Below are 21808 nucleotides of genomic sequence, written 5' to 3' on the forward strand. Positions count from 1 at the left end.
TTTGTGCTTTACATTTCAAGTATATACATAAAAGGATGAGAGGTCAACCCACACCATCTTTTGAATCTCTCCAATATTTCTCTGTCACATGGTCACGTTACTTGTATTAGCAAGAGATTTGTTCAACATAAAACTATTTTAAACGAAGCATATTTAACTATTAAGTTTTTATAATTGATTTGCATCTTGTTGGTATATATAGTAACTTTCATTTTTTTTTAAGATTTTTTTAATCATTCTATCATCTGGATCGTTCTCATTTGGATGTGGTCTTGTTTATTTATGTTTCTCTCGTTTACTCAAGTGCACATTTAACTATTGAGTTCTTATAATTGGTCTACCGATAAAAAAAAAAAAAAAAAAACTACATCTTGTTAGTATAGATAGTAACTTTCAATTCTTTTAAACTTTTCTTAATCATTCTATCATGAGGATCGCTATCATTCAGATGTGGTCTTGGTTCACTTATGTTTCTTTTGTTTACTCAAGCACATGTTCAACTATTACAAACTTATTTTTTTCTAATAAAATAGAAACGACACTAAATGCATAATGCAGGAAAAATTCATTTAAAAGATTTCATAAATGATTTCATGGACTTGACCGTGCTTAAGATCATTTCAAATAAAAGTAAAATCAATAAAATAGCAAATAACATTAAGTTCAAAGCAATGGAAATGCATTGATCTACCTTTAAGGGTCATAATTTAAACATTAATGCAACTATATGAACTTGTGGCCTCCACAACGTTGTTGTCAACGATACAAGGGAGGCTTAACTTTACCTGAAAATAAAAACAATACGTGGCTTGAGTATTCTAAGAAATACTCATTAAGTAACTCCTTTGTTGCTGTCCAGAAATGCATACATAGATAATCATGATGGGACCTATGCTTTCATAAAAATATTTGATGGCCTTGAACTTTGATATCTAATCTAGGTGAAAATTGGACGTGTAGTACTTCTCTACACACGACTCATGCCCTTTAGCTAGCGCACACTCACTCTCTTGGAAGCCACAAAAAGAAAGGAACCCACATAATATCATGACGTGGATAATATTTTAATGTATCGTCTATACTACCAATCATAATGAAGAATTATCCCGATAAAAGTGACACACAAAAATGTATGAGATCCTCGTAACTTTAAATTATGGCATAAGCTTATAAATATTAGTCATGGGACATATATATATATATATATATATGACTTGTCATAACTTTCATAATTTCACGCCTGGCTTTCTAATGTCTAATACATGTACATCATTCTTGTAAGCATAGTTTACATGGTGTGATACATGGAGATTTATGCATCATAATTTATGATTTCACACCATAGTATAATGATATTATAACACAACTTATAACATGACATGACATAACATTACATAGTATAGTATAACGTAATATGACATGACATAGCATAACATGACATAACATAGCATAACGTAGCATAATACAACAGATCACATGTTAGAACAATCATAACCATAAAACGTGTTGATATGTCACAAAAGTTGTCCAAACAAGTCAACATTACATGATTGGCCTAAGTCGGAGTTACTAAATATTCGTTGGCTTGAATCTACTCCTCAAAATTTGATACAACCTATATGAACCCCACGATATCGATTAGTCAAATCATGTTTTTTTTCAATAAATTTAATAAAAACATTATAACTTGGACCAAATAAATAAAATAACTTGAATCTACGCCTACACATTGCTCAACTTGGCAAAAAAAAAAAAAAAAAAAAAAATCAATTTAGTTGAGTTCATGTCAAATTAAGTTGAGTTTGCAACTTTAATTAGAACAATAAATTAGTAAGTTAGGTTTTTTTTTTTTTTGAAGATCTCATTTTTTTTAATCCCCATGTTCTTGATCAAATTGGCAACAAATAAGATTATTCAAAGTATGATATCATGAAACTAATGCAATCAAATTATTCGTACAAATAATTTTGAATTTGGAATCAATTGGACCATATTATAAATAATTATATGGCAAAGATTCTTTTATAAAAGTTGTTTAATTTTGTTGATTCCAATTCATATCTTCCAAATGGAGAGGAAGATGACTTCACAAAGCACCACCTAATCCATCCTAATACATTAGGTTATATAAATATATATATATATATATATATATATATATATATATATACACGTTATGATACATTAGGATGCTGATGCATTATAATGTGATGACATGAGATGCATGATGATGAAATGACATCACACGATGATATTGCATGTTACGATAATGTGCATGTATGAATGTCATGTTGCATTACGATGAGTTTTCTAGTTCACAACTTCTAAATGATGTTATAAATGATGAATGTATGAAGACTTATGCATCCATGTTATCTAGAGTAATATGCGAAGGCTGTGTGTAGGGTTGTGTCATATGAATGATTTTAAAATTAAAAGTATAAGGACCTCATGCATATTATATGCTCATTTACATCGGGATACTTTCCCTTTTATGATGATGAGTACGAACGCGTGCACCATGATGATAATAATAATCATGCCTTGCATGATATTTGAAGATTTGTTCTATCTCCAGACCGCAACTACCAATTAGCCTGACTATGATGGACCTAGAGGGTATGCAAACCGCCTGGTGGGCTCATGCCTGCACGTGTGGGTCAAGATTAGGGACCTATCATTTCCAAAATCTTACAACAACATCACTCATTTTAATTATTTGAAATGGTGAGAAGTCTAAATATCTAAAATAAAATATTATAAGAGAGTTTTGCCAAATTTATTTCGTTAATTTCTAATTCCTCTTTCTTCCTCTCGTCATCATGTGCTTCCACCAACGATAAAATTTTAATATTCAAATGGTTTCCCCTCGCTTGCACGCTATCCTTCAAAAAGAAAAAAAATAATAATAAGGGTTAGGAATCACGACTCTCTACAATCGTATGATATTATCCACTTTGAGCATAAGCTCTCGTGGTTTTGTGAAGAGTCGTGATTCTTAATATGCTATCAGAATCATGCCCTTAACTTAGTTATGTTAATAGATCCTCAAATGTCGAACAAATAAGTTATGAGTTTGGAAAGTGTAGTAAAAAAGTGACTCAAGTGTCGAACAAAGGGTGTCCTTTGTTCGAGTACTCCAAAAAAGGAGTCGAGCCTCGATTAAGGGGAAGGCTATTCGAGAGCTCCATAAGCCTCAAGGGAGATTCTATAGTGTACTTTGTTCGAGGGGAGATCATAGGTTTATGGGTAAGGAATACATCTCCATTAGTATGATATTGTCAGAATAAGCTCTCATCGCTTCACTTTAGGCTTTCTCAAAAAATTTATAAATGGACCTTTATTTTAAACGTTTGAACTATTGAATTATATCTCTACTATGTATAATCGTACAATTTTCATGCATATAAATAGGTGATTAACCATATCACGAAAAGATGATACAATCCTCACGAACACAGATAAACAATTTACCCAAGACCTAACATATAAACCAAAGCAATTCTCATGCACACAAATAAGTAATTACAATTCACATACGTGTCCATAAGTAATCTCATGTCTTACGGTAAATTTACGATTCTCGTGCACACAGGTAGACAATTTTTTTAGTTAACAGGCATACAAAAGGTCCCAAGATCAATTTCAAGTCGGTATAACATCCAGAAAAATTTGCACATCAATACACAAAACAATCAAATATGCACATATCTAATAGCAAAAAAGTACGAGTTACTTCGAATCAAAGCCAAAATTGCTACAATCCTCCTTAATTAATTAATAGAAATTTGAAGTTTGTATAAATCATGTATATTATTCTCTAAAAACATTCAAAATTTTAGGTATGGAAATGAAATGATTATGAAAAGAACTTAAAAAATTGGGTCTGGTCCAAAGATGCATAAGATTAACAAAGAAACAAAAACCCTTTTATAGATAGAGATGGATAGAGATAGATAGCAAGAGATGCTCAACTTTGGAGAAGAACCCACTTCGTGTTATATGTTGATAGCACTTTATAAAAAGGAAGGGCACACCCAAAACCAAAGTGCAACCAACTGGATTTTTTCATATTCCCTCTTCCTTTCTCAGATTTTATTCAAAATATTAAAAACAAATGCTAAACCAACTTGTTTCACAAATATTCACCACCCAAACCCTTGACATAGACCTTCCTTTTTCCACACATTTTTTAATCACTTAACTCGCTCTTTCCCCCCCTTAATTCCATTGGTGCCCGACAGCTCATATAAGAACACAGTAACGAACCAAGCCCACCATTAGTAGATATTATCTTTCTTGGACTTAAAACGTGTTTGGTACGGAAAAGCTGTCACACCCTTATAAAGGGTGTTTACTTCCCTTCTGGGTATCTCGTGTCTACCCCTGTTTAGGGAACAACCTCCTCGTTAGTACATAGTTCGGTGTCTGGCTTTGATACAATTTGTAAATGCCCAAGCCCACCGCTAGCAGATATTTTCATCTTTGAGCTTTCTCTTTCGGGCTTCCCCTCAGAGCCACACCCTTATAAAGGGTGGTTCGTTCTCCTCCCCAGCCGATGTGTGATATCACAAACACACCCTTTGATCCAATACATATTTGTATATACATCTAAAAACGACAAAACTTTTAGGGTTTATGTTTCAAAGATCATATCTTTTATTAATCCTTTAATCATATGATTAACTAAATGATAATGAATTATTAATTTAGGAAGAGTATCTCAAAAGCATTATTAATATTTTGTTGGAATTAATCTCAAATTGTATTGCATTGCATAAAGTGTTATTGCTTTATGCTTCTTGTTTTTCCAATTGATTAGTATATTAAAATTGATGTTTAATTAGTTAATGTTATGATGTTTTGTTCATGGGGTCCTTCGTCTTTCACAATCGAATTTATACCATCTTTCATTCTCAACACATCATTTCATTATTTTATAAACATATAATCTTTAAAGTGTTTTGATTAATATTATATTAGACCAAAAAAAATTATTCATAGATGATTAATATTGTAGTTTGAATGTTTAATTTTTTAATCGTAAGCTTAACAAGTAGTGAAATTTATTGAACCACAACTAACCCTCTAACACGTCGTGATAATCTAACTCATAACTGGGAAATAGCGGACTATCCAAGCCCTAAAACATGAATAATAAATTTATAAAAGCATACGACATGCTCGTCGTGCTCATTAAGTGATAATAATTCAATCTTAGCATACTAAAAAGCATAAAAGCCTAATGATCTATAAGAGTTCACAAACTGTGCGTGTAAAAGGTATATAACTGTAAATAGGACTAAGTTGTAAACTGTTTACATATCTAAGCAAAATTATCACGAGACTAGGTCAAATTAAGCTCCAAAACATAATACTCAATCATTATCCTGAATCCTAATCGACTCCTACAAATATTTCTTAGAAACAAATTTGCTCCATATGGCTATTTACTTGATTATAGCCTAAATTAAGCAATGAACGTGATAGAACTAATGTTAGGGGAGTCGTATTTATGTCTATTTTATATCTCTTAGGTTAGATCAGACATTCTTCTATTCTATTTTTTGTTTTATTTAAATTTCACGTTATTTACGTTTTGTTGTTTTGTTTTAAAGCTTTCTCACGAATGTTTAAGTCCATGACATCGTTTTTTTTAATATTAAATGAATATTTTTTATATGAACCACGACTAAGGAATTTCCATACCTCAAGGTCCAATTACAAAGACGAGAGCCAAAAAGCTATAATAAACCTTGTACACTTATATTCAAGTTGGTGAGCTCATCAAAAGAAATTCTAAAAGACGTTAGAGACCTTCATTAACTAGCTATTTTAATATAAAGGTTATGGGTATTTTTTATTTACTAACTAATTTAATTTAGAAGTTATGTGTTATCTAGGTTAAGGTTGTAAAGGCTGTATGAAGCCTCCTTTTCTTTGATTAGGGAGATCACATTTTTTTAATTAAAAATAAATAGAATTTCTATTCTTTTTAGCTTTGTTCAGAGCTAAAGCTAAGATCTTCTTTGCAAATTCTTGTGTTTAGAACTTGTATGCTAGAGTCATTCAAGTGGTAGTGATCAAATATCTTATGGAGTGATTTAAATCACGAGTTTAGAAACGCGTTTTCTTTACTCTTGATCTTGATCATCAAGGTAATCCGTTTTATATTTTTCCTTGAGTTGATTCCATATCAATTTTCGTACTTAATAATCATGTCATGCATGTAATATCGACTTTATTATAGTTAAAAAAAATAGATTCCCTCCATAAAAAAAAAAATAAATAAATAAAACCAATATGGTTGTTGGGAAAAAGATTATGAAATCTTACTAATAAAGGACTGTCACGTCTCATTGTTTGTTTAATTAATCTATCAAAAAACCAAAACATAATATTAATATTTAAACACATTTATTAAATCTCTTCAAATAATTAAAATAACAAAATAATTAAAATAATAAAAAAAAAAAAAAACTATTTAATCTTATAATTATAATAAGTATTCACTGATGACCACATCTCTTGGTTCTAATTATTTTGTAATGAATTATTTAAAAAATATTTTATCGCAATTTAAGTGGATCCGCAACTTAGGTCAATATTCATAATTAACTTTGTGGATAAGAAATACCACAATTATTTTAAATAATGTGTGACATTCATATAAATTATTTTAATATATGGTCCTAACTCATGGATAGGGACCATAATTAATTGATAATTTTCATATAATGTGCACACATAAACAACTAAAAATGGCCACATTAAATTTTAATTTAAATAATAATAATAATAATATCTCATTTTTAAACTTTCCACTAATTTATTTATTTTTATAAAGTTAACATTTTTTATTTAAAAATATATCTTTCTTAAATTATGGACCCAAGCCTCTCTGAGGTTTGATTTATTTTTTATTATCTTTAATAAATAAATTTATAGGACAATCTTTAAAATGTTAGAAAATTAAAAAATTTAGTATTAATTGAAATTGGTGCGATGACGATGGTAGGGACCACATATATGTTCGATCTATCAATTATGAAATCAAAATCTTATACAATGGAGTCGCTATCGTTTGTAATAAAGATTTGTTCGAAAAATTTAAATTTTTTTATTTTTTTTATTTTTTTTTAAATAATGAGAAATTTAATCCATCAGAAAAGGGAGTGAGGGGAAAGCATTAAATATTGTAAAAGTAGGCGTCACCCATTTGCTTGGTGAATTAAAGACCAGAAACAAATGAGGAGGAGAAGAATGATTCTTGACAATGACTTTCCACCATTAAAAATTCAAATTTAAATAATATTAATTAATTAATTAATTAATTAATTAATTAATTAGATTTTTTCCCCAAAGAATTAAATTTATAAACAATTATAGTATTATCGTCTCAAATTTTGTTAATTTTAAAGGTCCATTTCATGACGTTTTTTTTTTTTTTTTTTTTTTTTTTTTGTTAATTTTATAGAAACCCTATATAAGCCTTCAATTATCAATTATCAATTAACTTTGTTTAAGAATTGTTGCGTATATATATATTTTTTATTTATTTTGTTTTTATTTAATTTTAAAATTATTTTTATGATTGTTTATTCGGTAATTTTTCAAAATATGTATATGTAATTGAGTTGTAAATTAAATTAAATGTTTCAATATAAATAACCTAGTATTTCTGTAAATTTTTTAGCCGTCTTTGTAAGTTGTGATAGCTCATGTTATTGGATGATTCATGTTGGATTCTTTGAGGTTTGTTTTGCTCGAGAAAATTTTTGGCCTTCTTTCTCTATTTCTCATTTTCTCTCGCTTAGCTTCTTTGTTGCGAATGGTTTGAGGAGTGTGTGGCTGAGTGGTTTGGTGGGAGCGTCTTTGAAGAGGGGATGGGCGTGGCGTGGCGTCTTTTAACGGAACGTTACACATTTATTCTCTTATCTTCAAATATTATTTCTCAAGAGTCGGGTACTTATCTGGATTAAGAACTTTACTCAAGGCAGTATCAATAATATTTGTAACACGTTCCCGAGAGGATTAGATTTCTCAATTTTTTCTTTTAGGTTTGAATTTCTAAGATCTTATTGAGGTTGTTGGAGGTTGAATTTCAAGATGCCATAAATGAAAAATATTCGAAATAATCTTAGTAACCTAATAAAAAAATTTAAAAATAGTAAAAAAATATATATATATCAATCAAAATTAACCGAGGGGCAAAATTGTCATTTTATCTCCCTTTCCGATTCAAGGGTATGAGGCACTCCTTATTGACCAAAAGGATTAGGATTTCAACGGAGGAAGAAGAAAAACAAAATTTCATTCATTCGGACAATTTAAGTCCGATTTTGGCCAAGAGATCTAAACTTCAACAAGTTGATACAAGAAGTGTTCCTCACATTTTTTTTGTGAAGAAACTTGAAGTCGAATCGAATTTGAAGGAGGAATTCTTGCGAACGTGATAAAATTATGAGTTTTTAGCCGACCTTAGACTTGATTATATCTTTTTGTAGTTGACGATTAATTACGAAAGAATAAATTTTAAAAACAGGGTTGTAACACTACAACTCTCATGAATTAAGAAATTACAAAACTTACGAGAAGAAGGATGCATGCTATGCGCGGATTCAGGTCATGTGTTCAACGGTGAGAGAAGCTATGCGGTAGGCTGTGAAACAGACGTGTGAAAACATCAATTGAAAATATTGCTCGGGTGAAATGGACGTGTGTTGAGTAGTGGTTCATAAGTGAAGGATTTTTGGTACTATGTACTCTATGTTTTACATATGTAACCTAACGTGCATGTTTAGATTGCCCTTACGATTATATTTTTCACCTTAAGTACTACTGTAAGTTCATATCGGGGGGGTAAAAGGGTGATGTCCATGGTTCATGTCTCCAAATTAATACTTGGAACTACTCATGTACTCTTTCTATACGGGAAGGAGTGAATTTCATTTTATAAGGTTATATTCTCCGCTCGCAATTTGTCTTGAACTCCAAAATGGTAGGCATATTAAATCGGTAAAAGTCATTTTTTGCCTATGCTAATTAAAGGACAAGCGCTCACACATAAGAGTTCATAAATCCCTCAAGATTAAGATCGAGAACGGTTGAACACAACTCTCTGTGGGAAACACTGCACACTTTATTAAGACCAATCAAGAAGAGATTTACGAAACATCCTGTGAAACTATTTTGTATTGATTGGGATTTCTTGTCACGATAAACTTAGTAGGGTAGATGAAGAACTCAAGCAAAGCAGGAGCTCGGGCATTGTTATATTCCATCAAGAGAAAGGAGGCAGACTGGTAAGAAGGCCGGGGGAGCGAACCGAAAAGCTCAGCTTTGCGGAACGGATCAATCTTCCGTACCCTTACTCTCGATAAAAAAAAGCCTGCAGGAAGCGCGAAGAGCTAAGCCACTAATGTCGTGGCGAAGGTTATACCTCAGAAAGTCAGCAAAGCTAAGGTTTCGTATGTCTTTTTATATCCTTTCGATCGAGCGACGAGGGGTATTTATATTTGAGGGGAGTCCATTTATTCCTAAAATTTCTCGTTTTTTCTAGAATACCTAAATCATTTTCCAAATTTTATTCCTAAAATCCCAAAATCATTTTCTTACATTTATTTCTAAAATACTTTACGAGCCAGTGATGATATTTTAGCAATAACCATATATTCTAGGAAGTATTAACCTTCTCAATTAACTTATTTATAAGGAAAGATAAAATATTTTACAGACAAATATTATACAAATTCATTGTATACGATACCATACTCACATACCATTATATGCACAATTTTGGATCAAATCATTTAAAACGGTAACAAAGTGGGGTTGGTCGTATCAATAGTATTTTCACAACAAAGCACCCGACCTTATCCATATAGTATAAATCTTTTGAGTTAGGCAGACCGTTTCTTATATTCCTATACTCGTACAATGTTAGCAGATCAAATGAAAATCAATGTTTCGGCCGAATTCAAACTTACTATTACTAAGTTTAGTATGATATATATATATTTTTTAAAATGTTTCTAATTGAAATTATTTTTAATAAACTAAAACATTTAATGTTGTTGAAGAAAAGTATGTTCCAAACCTAAATGTGCTATTTTTAATTTCTCCAACAATGTTACAAATTCATATCAAACCTAAATGATAATAATAATAATAATAGAAAATAAAAAGGTACAAACGCAATGAACAACAATAATCAATGGAAGCTTCAAATTCTTATTTTACCATACTTGTGGGAAAATTAAAGACAAATCTAATTTTATTTTTAGGCCTTAATTTTCAAATAGGGAAAAGCAAAAGCGAAGACGAAGAGCAATAGAGGAATTAGAACATGTAAAGGCGAAAAGGAAAGTAGACTCGGAGTTGGTTTGTGTGGAGTAGTTTCCACGTGTTTCTGTTCCGTCGGGAGAGTCAACAGGTCGATTTTACCTATCTGATACTTTTTCATCCTCTCTTGAGCTGTTTCACTATGTCCGACACTCTTAAAATCAAATGTCGCATCTTGTTCTGCAAATTCAAATATGTTATATAAGTTCCATGCTCAAAATCTTTGTATTATAGTCCGATATTTTTCCCACGAAAAAAACTATTTATTAAAAAGATATATTTTGGTTAAGATCGTAAATGAATGCAACAGCATCTTACCCACAGCCAATACCAAAAGCTCACCGCCACCTGGGTGATCCGGTAAATAAGAAGTTACATCATACACCTAAATCAACATCTAGAGATTAGAAATATATCTCAAAAAAATAATAAATAGAAAATAGAAAACAAGATATCAAAAAGAACCTCGAATGAAATTTAATAGTATTTAAACTAAATATTTAATTTAAAGTCTTTATTGCTACTAACGAGCTGATTCGTTAAGTGACGTGTTGCATTTCATCAAAATCTCAAAATCTTGATAATGTTATAGAAATACCCGTAAACTCAAAAAACAGTTATCAAACAATCGGTTTATTTAATTGAAATTAATGATTTTTTAAAAAAATTAAAACAAAAAAGGAACATACATAACCAGAGATGATAAGCCAGCAATCTTTCTCGTGGTTGTGCTTTGCAACTTCATCGAAAGTATAGACTTTAGAATTTGAATTCATTTGTGCGAACCGTACCTAACCAAATTTCCGACCATAAATATGAGAAGAGGAAGAAGAAGAGAAAAGGAAAGGTTTGAGAGTTGAGAGGCACTTACTTGAAGATCTTCCAAAAATGTTCCCTTTGTGAGTGTATTTATTTTGGTTGGTTCTCCAAAAAAATACAAAATAAAATTATTTATTATCATATTATACTTAATTTTATACAATTTAAGGACCAGATCTGCGGCCAAACCACGTGAAAAACGACTAAATGGTCACATCCAAGTTTTTCGTTTTTCAATTTTCTTCTGCCTTTAAGATGTTGGGCCCAAGCCCAAGCCCATTTGTCGAGAGTTAAACTTTTCCTCGACAAATTTTTGTGTTTAGAACTTGCATATCATATTAGAGTCATTTAAGTAATATTGATCAAACCTTTTGTGGAATGATTCGAATCACGAGTTTAGAAATGAGTTTTCTTTACTCTTGATCATGATCATCAAGGTAATCCGTTCCAAAAGAATCCAAATTACAAGTAAATTAGAATCTAAATTACAGGTAAATTCATGTAATTCTAATTTGAATATTCAAATAAAAAATGTCTAGACATCGTATCAATATCAATTAGGTAATCCTTTAATTATTCAAGCACTTTATATGCACTTTAAATGAGTTATATGCATTCTTGAGAACCCTGTTAAACATACATACTTTCGAAACGAACAAGCTCTCATACTACTTTCATTCATTAATTTAAAGTCTCATACTACTTTCATTCATTATTTGCACTTTAAATGAGTTATATGCATTCTTGGGAACCCTGTTAAACATGCATACTTCCCAAACGAACAAGTTCTCATACTACTTGCATTCATTATTTGTACCTTTTCTCGTATGTGGGACTCTACCATCTCGAGTAGATAAACAGATGAGGCATAATTTATGGAGTAAAATAATATGGTAAATGAAAGTATGTACTAAGAAATTTCATTATCATTTGCATTATTGGAACCCAAAAAATATCTGCACTCCTGCAACTAGATCAGGTAATAAAGAAACATTGGTTCATCTAATTGAATTTAGAAGAGTTGAAGAAACCATATGAATCTGAAACAAAGCTGTAAATGCTGTTATGACTGACACAATGGTAGCAATACATACTATTTAAGGAGCTTCAGTACCCGGCTACGGTATTCCCCAAGGGCCCATATAGGGAAAATGTTACGGTATGCTGAATAGCTAATCATGCAGTTCTTGTTAAAGACTCCCATGATCTCCTGTAACAAAGAAATCTATAAATTAAAAACACAAATACTGCACTAATTCTAGATAATGTGTTGCTTACATTCTTTGATATTGGTAACTGCAAACCAGGCTGCATTTTTTAGTAATTTAACTGAAACAGTAAATTCCATAGTTACCTCTTGAGGAAAATCTCCGTCTTCCATCTGAGAATTAATTAATACCCTTGCTGCACGGTGTAATGGTGTTGGATCTCTCTCAGACTAACCACGAGAAAAATTGTAATCATTACAATGAGTTGATATCAAAAGCTTGAAAACATCTTAGGAAGTAACCAAATTATACCCAATATGAAGTAAGTGCAAAACGAATCATGCTAAACCAATATTTGAAGGAAACCAATGAATATCAAATACCTGCCCAGCATCGATGAGGGATAACATAGCCCAACCAGTATTGACAATATGTGGCCTGTCATCTTTAATATTTGTGTACACCTGTTCAAATGATAATAAGATTCATGAAACGGAAGAGGGAACAATAAGATAAAAATTAGTCAGGCTTCACATGATCACATGATCTCATGATCCAGCAAACATAGTGGGTTTATATATGTGATGTCCCACATTGGTTGGGGAGGATAACAAAACACCCAAAGGGGAGTAGATTGTGATGTCCCGCATTGGTTGGGGAGAAGAACAAAACACCAGGGTGTGGAAACCTTCCCCTAACAGATGCGTGCCCGAAAGGAAAAGTCCAAAGAGGACAATATCTGCTAACGGTGGATCTGGTCGTTACAATATAATTCATAACATATAAAAGTAGCCCAAAATTCCAATTCATTGGGGAACTTTGGCTGTGACTCGTGACATAAAAGCAGGCCAAAGTTTGACTCCGTTGCAAAAATAGACAATTTTGTTCAAGTAAATACCTAGCCCCCTGTAAAAATGATGAGAAGAAAATGCCTATCCACTGAATGTAATAACTTAAATGAGTAGAAATGCTAATGAAGGTGAAAAAAAAGCAGTACATTCCTGAGCTAGAGAATTTGAAGAAAGTTTAATAATTGATACAACCTTATTCTGGCAGGAAAGGTAACTTTCTCCCCAGCCACCGGCAGCAAGCTCTTTGGACAACAGGAAATCACAAGCTTTACGAAGGCTAGAACAGTTATCGTATCTCCTTCCAGCAGCGACCAGCCCCCTTATCCCGAACCAACCACCATAGGTGAAGCAGACTCCCCAAGATCCATACCTATTATGCAAGTAATCCGTTAATATTCATGCATATAATATATCAGCCTATGCCGCTCACAAGTCACAGTATAGTATAGCACAACAATACCATTCTAGTAGAAAAGTCATTCAAAGAGACTAAATACTTTTTCTCAAGATGGAAAACCTACTTTCATAGAGCAAATGAAAGGATGTATAAAGGAACTAAACGTATCAAGTTAACTTTAAAAATATAACCAGGAAATTGAAACAAACCAAGATCCATCAGTTGCTTGTATACTTTCAATGAAGTCCGCAGCTTTAGCAATACAATTATTAATTTCATCCCTTCTATGACCTGGATATAATTTCTTGAATGCTGCAAGTGCTTGAATCGCTGCTGAGGAACACTCGACATATCTATATATTCAATTGGTCTAACATCAAATTCAAGACTAATATACAACAACAAAAGGCTAAAACAATGAACATGAGTGTTTCAAAATCTCACGGGTAGTCAATGACAATATCGCCAAAAGTTTCAGCAGGGTTCATTAGCTGAAAATTAAACGCAAATAATAAGTAATCCAAGCTACAAGAAGAGGGAAACAAAATAACGTGGATAAAGATTAATTTATTTACCTCCAGCCACCGATATGACCTGGTCAACTCATAAGTTGCAAAGCCACCATCAGTATTCTGCAAGCTAATAACTTGGATTAAAGGAAGGCTATGGCTAATTAACTTGGATTTGAAGAATAAATATATAGAGTATGCTTGGATTGTAAGAAGCCTAAATTATTTTGAACTCAAGGGTAATTAATAGTACACCTTCAGATTAAAAAGACGAAGAAAATGATATATGTTATACCTGGTAATGCCAGAGAGATCTATAACGAAACCTAACCCATATATTTGTTATACAAGTCTAACCCATCAGCATCCAATTCCAATAGACACTTACGTGTATTAGAAAAGCATACAGCCATAAACCCTGATTACTTGAAGTAGGCACACAGGAGACAATGAAGAACTAGACTCAATATCCATTTGTCACGCAGGTTGAAGTAGCCACAGGGGTCAATTAACTCGATTTGTTTGTTTAGTTATACCTCGAAGTAGGTTTTACACGAACCACTATAAGACACAAGGGTGACAGATCTTGTGAGCTAAAAGCATCTAAAGAAAGAAATTCATCAATTGGCATCCGCGCATAAGTTTTTTGATATTGAGTAATGGTTGACTGGAAAAAAGTCTTTGGTTGGTGGTGATTCAGCTTGCATTAATGAGTACTCAATCAACGACAGAAACATCTTTCAATGAAAATCTTATCAATTCACCCATTAGACAACAAGACTTCACTAGTCAAAACTAAACATAGGATCAATGCCAAGAAATAGACATTTAGGTTCAAGATTTCAAAAAGCTTGGAGGAGTGGATTTTGAGGGAGGAAATTTTTCAGCTGAAAGTCAAAACCATACCAAATTCAGAACCATCTTACATCAAGGCACATTAACCACGGTTACCTGTAAGGACAGGATGACATTTACAGCGTTGTATAGCTGTTGTTCATCAATTTTCTTCCCTACTATTTCTGAAGGAAGTTTTGACAATAAAAGAACAGCCTGCAGAAATAGACAAATATCATTATTTAAAGAAAAGTAATGGCCAATGATGTCTGATAATTGTTCGGGATGGTAAGGTGAAGCAATGCCGGAAATTTTCATTACCCACTCTAGTGGACTTTCATTCTTCATTATAAATGGTCAAACTGAATATGAGAAACCTCCTCGAGAAAAATTAGTATTCTTCCCCATTTAGTATAATACTCTAAAATATTTTTACATATAACAAAAAGAAAATCATAATTTTTTGGGAAAAAAAATTATAAGATCATTTTGATTGAATTATTTCATACCTTTTACTAATTTAAAGGTCTAAATAATTGCTAATTACCATATGGATTAAACTTTAACTATCAAATCATATGAAAGATAAATTTAAAAAACAGGTTTAGAGTTGGAGGCAAGATAGAGAACATATTTTCTATCGTCTCCAACGCTTTGATGGAAAAGAAAAACTATCTTCAAGGAAGAAGTATTATCCCTAGCAGTGGTAAACTCTACTAAAAATTAATATATAAAAACAAATCCATACCTTCAAACCTTCAGCAGTGCAGTCAGAGATGGGCCATCCGTGATCCGCAGTTGAAAATGGCCATGCACCTTTTGAAATATGACGGTACCAACTTTGTAAATCTCCAGGACAATCTTCTAAGACCTGTAAAGAAGAAAACTGAACAAATACACACAAGCAAAGAAGAGAATGCGAAATTAATAAGAAATCCTTCTAATAAGAACCTGGGAGTCTTTTATATACTTGTGCGCCTTTCTTAAAGTTGTCTCATATTCTTCAGCGAGCTCAGTTGAAATGATGGCTTGAACAGCAAATGCAGTATCCCATAATTGACTTCCATTATAACCCTACAGTAAACAAACATAGACATGTATGATATATCTTCGGAACTTCCAACTGTTGCTTGGTGATGATAAAATCTAATAGAGCATGCTCAGAAATCACAACCAGCTCATGCTTACAGTAGTGCGAACAATCCGCTGAGAGATAATTTCCAATTGGATGAATAATGTTTAGTTTCCTTCCTTTTCAACATTTTTTTTCTAAAATCTAACAAGGCATGCTCAGAAATCACAACCAGCTCATGCTTACTGTAGTGCAAACAATAATGTTTAGTTTCCTTCCTTTTCGATTGGTAGACCCACTTGCGAAATATTAATTGGTAGACCCACTTGCTAAAGGACTCACTAAGGCAACCTTTGTGCATAGTGTCTCAGTCATACCTTTTCAACCGAGTGGTATCGTGATCTTGACACGCTCACGACCAGTCTTGAGGGAAACCCAAGCCCCATATTCATTTTTTGTCCAGCTTTATTGCTTTTCGGACCTTAGGCGAGATTTTTCTTCGTCAACCGAACATCACTCATGCAGAATCCAAGCTTGTTCAGCCACACACGCCACCTGCGCGTGTATGTTCAATCATCTACGACACAACCGACTTACTTTTACACTAGTCCAAGTCATTCGGCTCGACCTTGTTTTTTACCGAAGTCAAGGTCTCTCGTGTGCAACGTCGATCCAACATCATCTTGGTTCCCAATTAACATGGTCCTCCTATCTTGACATCATCCCAAGTCACGGGGTGTCATCGCCCATCCAAGCTCACTCGGTCATGTCATCAAGCATCGAGAGCAGGCCCACTTGTCGCTCATAACATCAAGATCCCGAACATCCATCCATCCGGGTTCTGTCAAGACATTGGCCCTCTCGTGCCCATACCATGTCATTTACGGACTCCGTACCAGATAGCAAGTGCATAATCCAACCTCCAACACATGGGCTGGGGCGCAATACCGGCGCACCTGTGCCGCCCAGTACTATCTTTGAAAAACTCATTTCAAAGGAAGTCGCCCGAGACACTCGTCTCAAAACGCTCGCCCTCACTGTAACACATGCATGTGCCACAAGATAGCTCGCTCAAGCCCAGGAGTGGTGAAGAGCTAACACAATACATCCCCCTAAGGTACATTTTGAGGCATTTCCAAATTGATGGGTGTAGACATGGTTTTGGCAAACGGGCATACGGTGTTGTAGAGTATTCATCCGGTGTCCGACTGGCATCGAATTTGGTGAACTTTCATATTTCATATGAACGGACTTGACTCCAGAACCGCATGTCCAAATTCCCTTTAGAGACCCAACTTTCGAGGTTAAGGCCGGGGGCCCTACTTGGCCCTTCAACAAGCCTATATGTGAACGCTCATGTCTACTCCTTGCCCCTATCTTGCTTATGCCTTTTCCTCTTCAATGCACACATTATATGGTGTGTTGGATGATGCACCGTCCTCCTCATTCGCATCATGGCATTCTTCTATATTGGCCCTCGCGTGGTTGGATGGGCGCCACTTGAAGGTCGTCAAGGCTTGTTTCAACGTGAGGGTCACAATCTACTCTCTTCATAGTATGGTTGTGACACATAGCATTGATTGAGTATTAGCTACCAACTTGAGAGGGACTAGCGTGAGATCTCAAGCAGCACTATTAGGAATTAATCTAAAAAGAGATTCCTCTTGGGTGATACGTTATTTTTTAAAATAGTGGATCTTAGTCCTTTTTTTTTTTCTTTTCTTTGGAGTTTTCGTTTCTTTCATTTCCATGTTTCTTTCTCACTTCAATGAGAAACCATACTTGCACAGAGAAAATGAAAGACCGTGTTTTTTTCTTATACCCCTTACATCATTATGTATATACCACATATTCTATGAATGATAGGAAGAATAACCGTTTTCAGTATAGCCATCTTGCTTCGAAGATCATAATTGGAGAAAATTGGTAGGAAAAAAATAGGATTCATAAATTCAGAGAGGCAATTTGACGTTATTTGTGAACCTGCATTTTCATGCCATCTTCAGCAATCCACAGATAATCATAGATTCTAGGAATATGCAATTTGAATGCCTCTGAATGTGGATCTTCCGCCCAACAGCAAAGCATGTTTAACACCTGCACAAAAGAAGTAGACAATCAAGGCCTCCATGCGAAAAATTATAGAACACGGAGTTCCATCCAGGTGAGTTCAAGACCAGAAGAAAAGAGCTGACCTAATTGTTTCATTAATGAGAACTTCGTAGATGGCCACAAAATTAGTTTATATACATATTTTTCTTTTTGATATCCAAAAAAAGTAGTCTGTTATTCATGTAAAACATAATTTATAGTTCCTAAAGCATACCTTGTTGACAGGCCCTATGCATATATACCGAGTATTTTCATCTTCATAGTGGATATGCTGCATTACACTCTGCAAAGCCTTTTCCCTCAATCTTTTTGCAGGCCAATGCATAAAAAGAGGCTCATAGACATGGTGCAGCGAAGCCCACAGAATATCCTGAACCAGCGGATGTGGGTAATACAGATCTTCCTGACAACAATGGCAAAGCAAACTGTGACCATCAAAACACGGCATCTTTCAGAGAGATCTTCAACATTTTCCTTACCCACCTTTGCACATTGATTTCGAGCCTTATTCCAATCAACTTCATGATAAGGAACAAGATAAAGTTCCTTCCTTAAAGATCTAATTATAGGCGTTATAGGACCAACAAATCTCTTGCCATACAGATAACACATAGGCAAGTATACCATTCGACAGTGACACCACATCCTTCCTATCAAATGAAAAAAATTAGGAGTCACCAACAAGAATTAGCAGCCATGAACAGATGATAAAGTTACTATAAAAGCATTGAATATAAGATATAAAAAAGAGACGAGAAGAATTGAACTTCAAATAGTTCATTTCGCAATGGTAAAACACTGAATACTTAGTGGTATAATCTGATAATTCAAAGGTGTATGTATGAGATGTTATTAACTAACAAGAAAAATGCATTCAGGAATAGAACTCTAATTGATCACACATTACACATCAAGAGGAAGATTGAGGTATTTAGTGAAGAGAAGATGTGCTCATATCGCTAATGAAATGGCGTATTTCAATTATCTTTTTTATCCACTAAATTCTACAATGCTTTTGGATTTTGCAATGGAGTTCAATTTATTTCTCTCTCTGTTGCAAAAATAAGGTCTGACAAAGGGTTTCCTCCACATTTTAGAAGCTGTAGTGTGCAAAATAAGTTCTCTTTCATTAGGTAGGTTAGGCTCCTGCTTGAAGTTGAAAGAAAACACACACACACACACACACACACACACACACAAGATTACATACGAAGCAGCATCAATGAGTGGAACAATGCCCTTCGAATCACCGTTTGAATAAGAACATATATTGCTGTTTGAATAAGCTGATTGTGTTTCATTAACAAAAGGGAATGATGATTGACCTGGATGACAAGGGAGAAGATAAGGCAAGAGCCATAGCTCTGGAGGAAGTGGATTATTTCCAGCCCATTCATATACTCCAAGAACCTGTCATCAGTGAACATTAATTACATCAACTATTGACTTAAATCATAAAACAAAGAATCAGAGACTTGAGACCATACTGAAAGCCACATTTTCCCCCAAGAAGTAATCGCAGCTGCACCACCATGGTCCAAGATCCATTTCCGTGCTTTGTCCACAGCACCCTGCCCATCTTCAGCTTCTTCACCAAGCAATCTCAAAGTAACATAATTCAACACAGATCCGAACATTGTGCTTGGGCCCTCAATATGTAAACCCCAACCCCCATCTCTATTCTGCATTGACAGAAAACATCCTTTTAAGTTATTTAATTCATTTCTAAATGCTAAGGAACTTAATGTTAGTTCTGTTCTAGCCGTTTCAACACCATAAACCTAAAAAATAAGCAATTCAATAAGGCATAATTGTCCGTTTTCCAGTAAAATTCCTTTACCATTTACCTTAGTCCTTAGTGGATACTAAGCCAACCATGGAAGAAGAAGAAGAAGAAGAAGAAATAACAAAATTAAAAATTAAAACCTTGCCTGATGATTGTACAGATATCTGCAAATCTCACGCTGGTGTTCTGTAGATAAGACCGCATTCAAGGCGCCAGTAATGGAAAGAGTAATGACCTGCAATTGGTAGACCAACATACCAATGTACGTGGTTAACAATGCATCGTTTCTTATCATTTAAGGGATGGGGAAAATTGGCATTATTGCTGTACCATACATGTTCCTAGAAGCTCAGAACAAACTACACCATAATCTATAAAGTCAGATATATCGAAAATGCAGCTTCGCAGCTGTTCTCTTACCAAACCAGGAATTAAAAACATCGGGCCGCCATAATCACCAGGCCAATGACCGTCATCTGCCTGGATTGTTGAATAAAAATTGATAGCCCTTCTTAGAGTGCGCGTTACTGCTTCCTCTGACACTTCTTCTTTATCTTTAACTTTGACTTGCGGTAGATTCACAAAGGACGAATTCTCCTTCGCAAACTGCAATTGGAAAATCAGAAACTTATAACTATAATCCCTCATCCAAAATGTAGTAGTAAAAAGAAAAGAAAAACTGCAAGTTCCTAAAACCCTCTCTTCCTAAGCAGTGAAGAATTTCCTTGCTCAATGAAGTGAAACTTTTGCGTATTCCTCAAAGCCCTTCTATGAATCCAATTACCAACAATTGGGGGTGGGAGCACAATTTGCAGATCTCAATACCATAAATTCATGAGTGTCACTTTGAGTATTAAAATGAGTAGTAGACTTCTTTATAGCCAAATCAGCCAGTTGAACAGAAAAGCGGCATGGATCAAGGAACTGTGCGGTCAAATTTCAAAGCTTAATATTTAGTTGGAGAAGGAACCTGCATTCGCATGAGGAGATCAGCACTATGCTTCTTCTCGAATCTATGATCGGAGAAGCGCTGACGAGCCTGTTGTATTTGCTGAAGATCCTCCGGGGAGCCGAGTTCGGGATCAAAATGCCAAACTTGGCGGCCGACGTGGTTGTTGAGAGTTGAAAGCCATCCGCCGGCATTGGAAGGATCGGAAGGCACTGTATCTGCTCCAATCTTGAGCTGCCACATTCTGGTTTGGATTGCAAAAGAATTTTGGTTGTTGAATTCTATTTATGAAGAAGAATCCATTCAGTGCTTCACCAAGCCACTCACTCCCAGTGTTGAACACATCTTCCTCAACTTCGATGCCGTTTGGGCGGAGGGTTGTGTTGGAGGTTAATTTATTTAGTCTAAAGAGAATACAACCATGGGAGCCTAGAACTTTATGCTAGGTAAAGTTAGGCAAAAGTTTAATGCAAATTAATTCATTTCATTAATGAAGAGGGGCAAAAGAGACTTTTCACATAGTGCACTCCGGTCAAAGATCGCAAAAATAATAGTTCATTCAAAAGTGGATTTCCTTCTTGGCTCTCATTAAAATACTCGTTTGGACGAGGGCTATAAATACACTGCTCCTTCCCTTCGTTCATTCAGTAATGTCCGGGAAGGAGGGAGACATGTTTCAGGTGAAAAAAACGATATATGGTCTCATATATATATATATATATATATATATATATATATAGCCAACGTACATTAGTTTACTCATTCCCTGCCCTATGCTCCCCAATTCGACAGACAAGACTACGAATATCAAGCCTAGTGAGAAAGAGTTGATCCTAACCTGCGAAATGGTTAGATTCTATATCTAATATACGAAAGACCAAGCAAAGACCCGGCGGAATCTATATATATATATATGATAGCGAATCC

At 34.1% G+C, this 21808-nt stretch overlaps 2 protein-coding genes across 3 annotated transcripts; both read right to left on the reverse strand.

The window, feature by feature from the left end:
• Positions 1-10217: 10217 nt before the first annotated feature.
• LOC111779342 (uncharacterized) lies at positions 10218-11237 on the reverse strand. The gene is made up of 3 exons (XM_087119294.1): positions 11034-11237; positions 10663-10729; positions 10218-10524 (listed from the first exon to the last, which is right to left on the reverse strand). The coding sequence occupies exons 1-3, from the start codon at positions 11118-11120 to the stop codon at positions 10283-10285; spliced, it is 396 nt and encodes a 131-aa protein (XP_086975420.1). The 5' UTR covers positions 11121-11237; the 3' UTR covers positions 10218-10282.
• Positions 11238-12071: 834 nt separating this feature from the next.
• Positions 12072-21280, reverse strand: LOC111778539 (cycloartenol synthase). Of its 2 annotated transcripts, none has more exons than XM_087118894.1 (18): positions 20903-21280; positions 20353-20538; positions 20073-20167; positions 19634-19823; positions 19472-19556; positions 18630-18796; positions 18361-18549; positions 18018-18131; positions 15914-16036; positions 15711-15833; positions 15080-15178; positions 14195-14251; positions 14064-14110; positions 13829-13972; positions 13415-13592; positions 12755-12835; positions 12518-12601; positions 12072-12373 (listed from the first exon to the last, which is right to left on the reverse strand). In XM_087118894.1, the coding sequence occupies exons 1-18, from the start codon at positions 21122-21124 to the stop codon at positions 12257-12259; spliced, it is 2301 nt and encodes a 766-aa protein (XP_086975020.1). In that variant the 5' UTR covers positions 21125-21280; the 3' UTR covers positions 12072-12256. The 2 variants fall into 2 exon arrangements, with proteins under 2 accessions (XP_086975020.1, XP_023514204.2); XM_023658436.2 differs by having other exon boundaries at positions 19634-19828; positions 20078-20167; positions 20903-21279.
• Positions 21281-21808: the final 528 nt, after the last annotated feature.

Source organism: Cucurbita pepo, chromosome 17 (assembly GCF_057944985.1).
Source record: "Cucurbita pepo subsp. pepo isolate OVF chromosome 17, ASM5794498v1, whole genome shotgun sequence".
NCBI lineage: Eukaryota > Viridiplantae > Streptophyta > Magnoliopsida > Cucurbitales > Cucurbitaceae > Cucurbita > Cucurbita pepo.

Coding starts and splice junctions, on each gene's coding strand:
- LOC111779342 (XM_087119294.1), bottom strand. CDS start 11,120: ATGAATTCAAATTCTAAAGTCTATACTTTCGATGAAGTTGCAAAGCAC. Junction 10,730..11,033: donor GGCTTATCATCTCTGGTTAT/GTATGTTCCTTT, acceptor ATGTTGATTTAG/GTGTATGATGTAACTTCTTA. Junction 10,525..10,662: donor GCTTTTGGTATTGGCTGTGG/GTAAGATGCTGT, acceptor TTGAATTTGCAG/AACAAGATGCGACATTTGAT.
- LOC111778539 (XM_087118894.1), bottom strand. CDS start 21,124: ATGTGGCAGCTCAAGATTGGAGCAGATACAGTGCCTTCCGATCCTTCC. Junction 13,593..13,828: donor CAAGCAACTGATGGATCTTG/GTTTGTTTCAAT, acceptor CTTGCATAATAG/GTATGGATCTTGGGGAGTCT. Junction 12,374..12,517: donor ACGGAGATTTTCCTCAAGAG/GTAACTATGGAA, acceptor TCTTTGTTACAG/GAGATCATGGGAGTCTTTAA.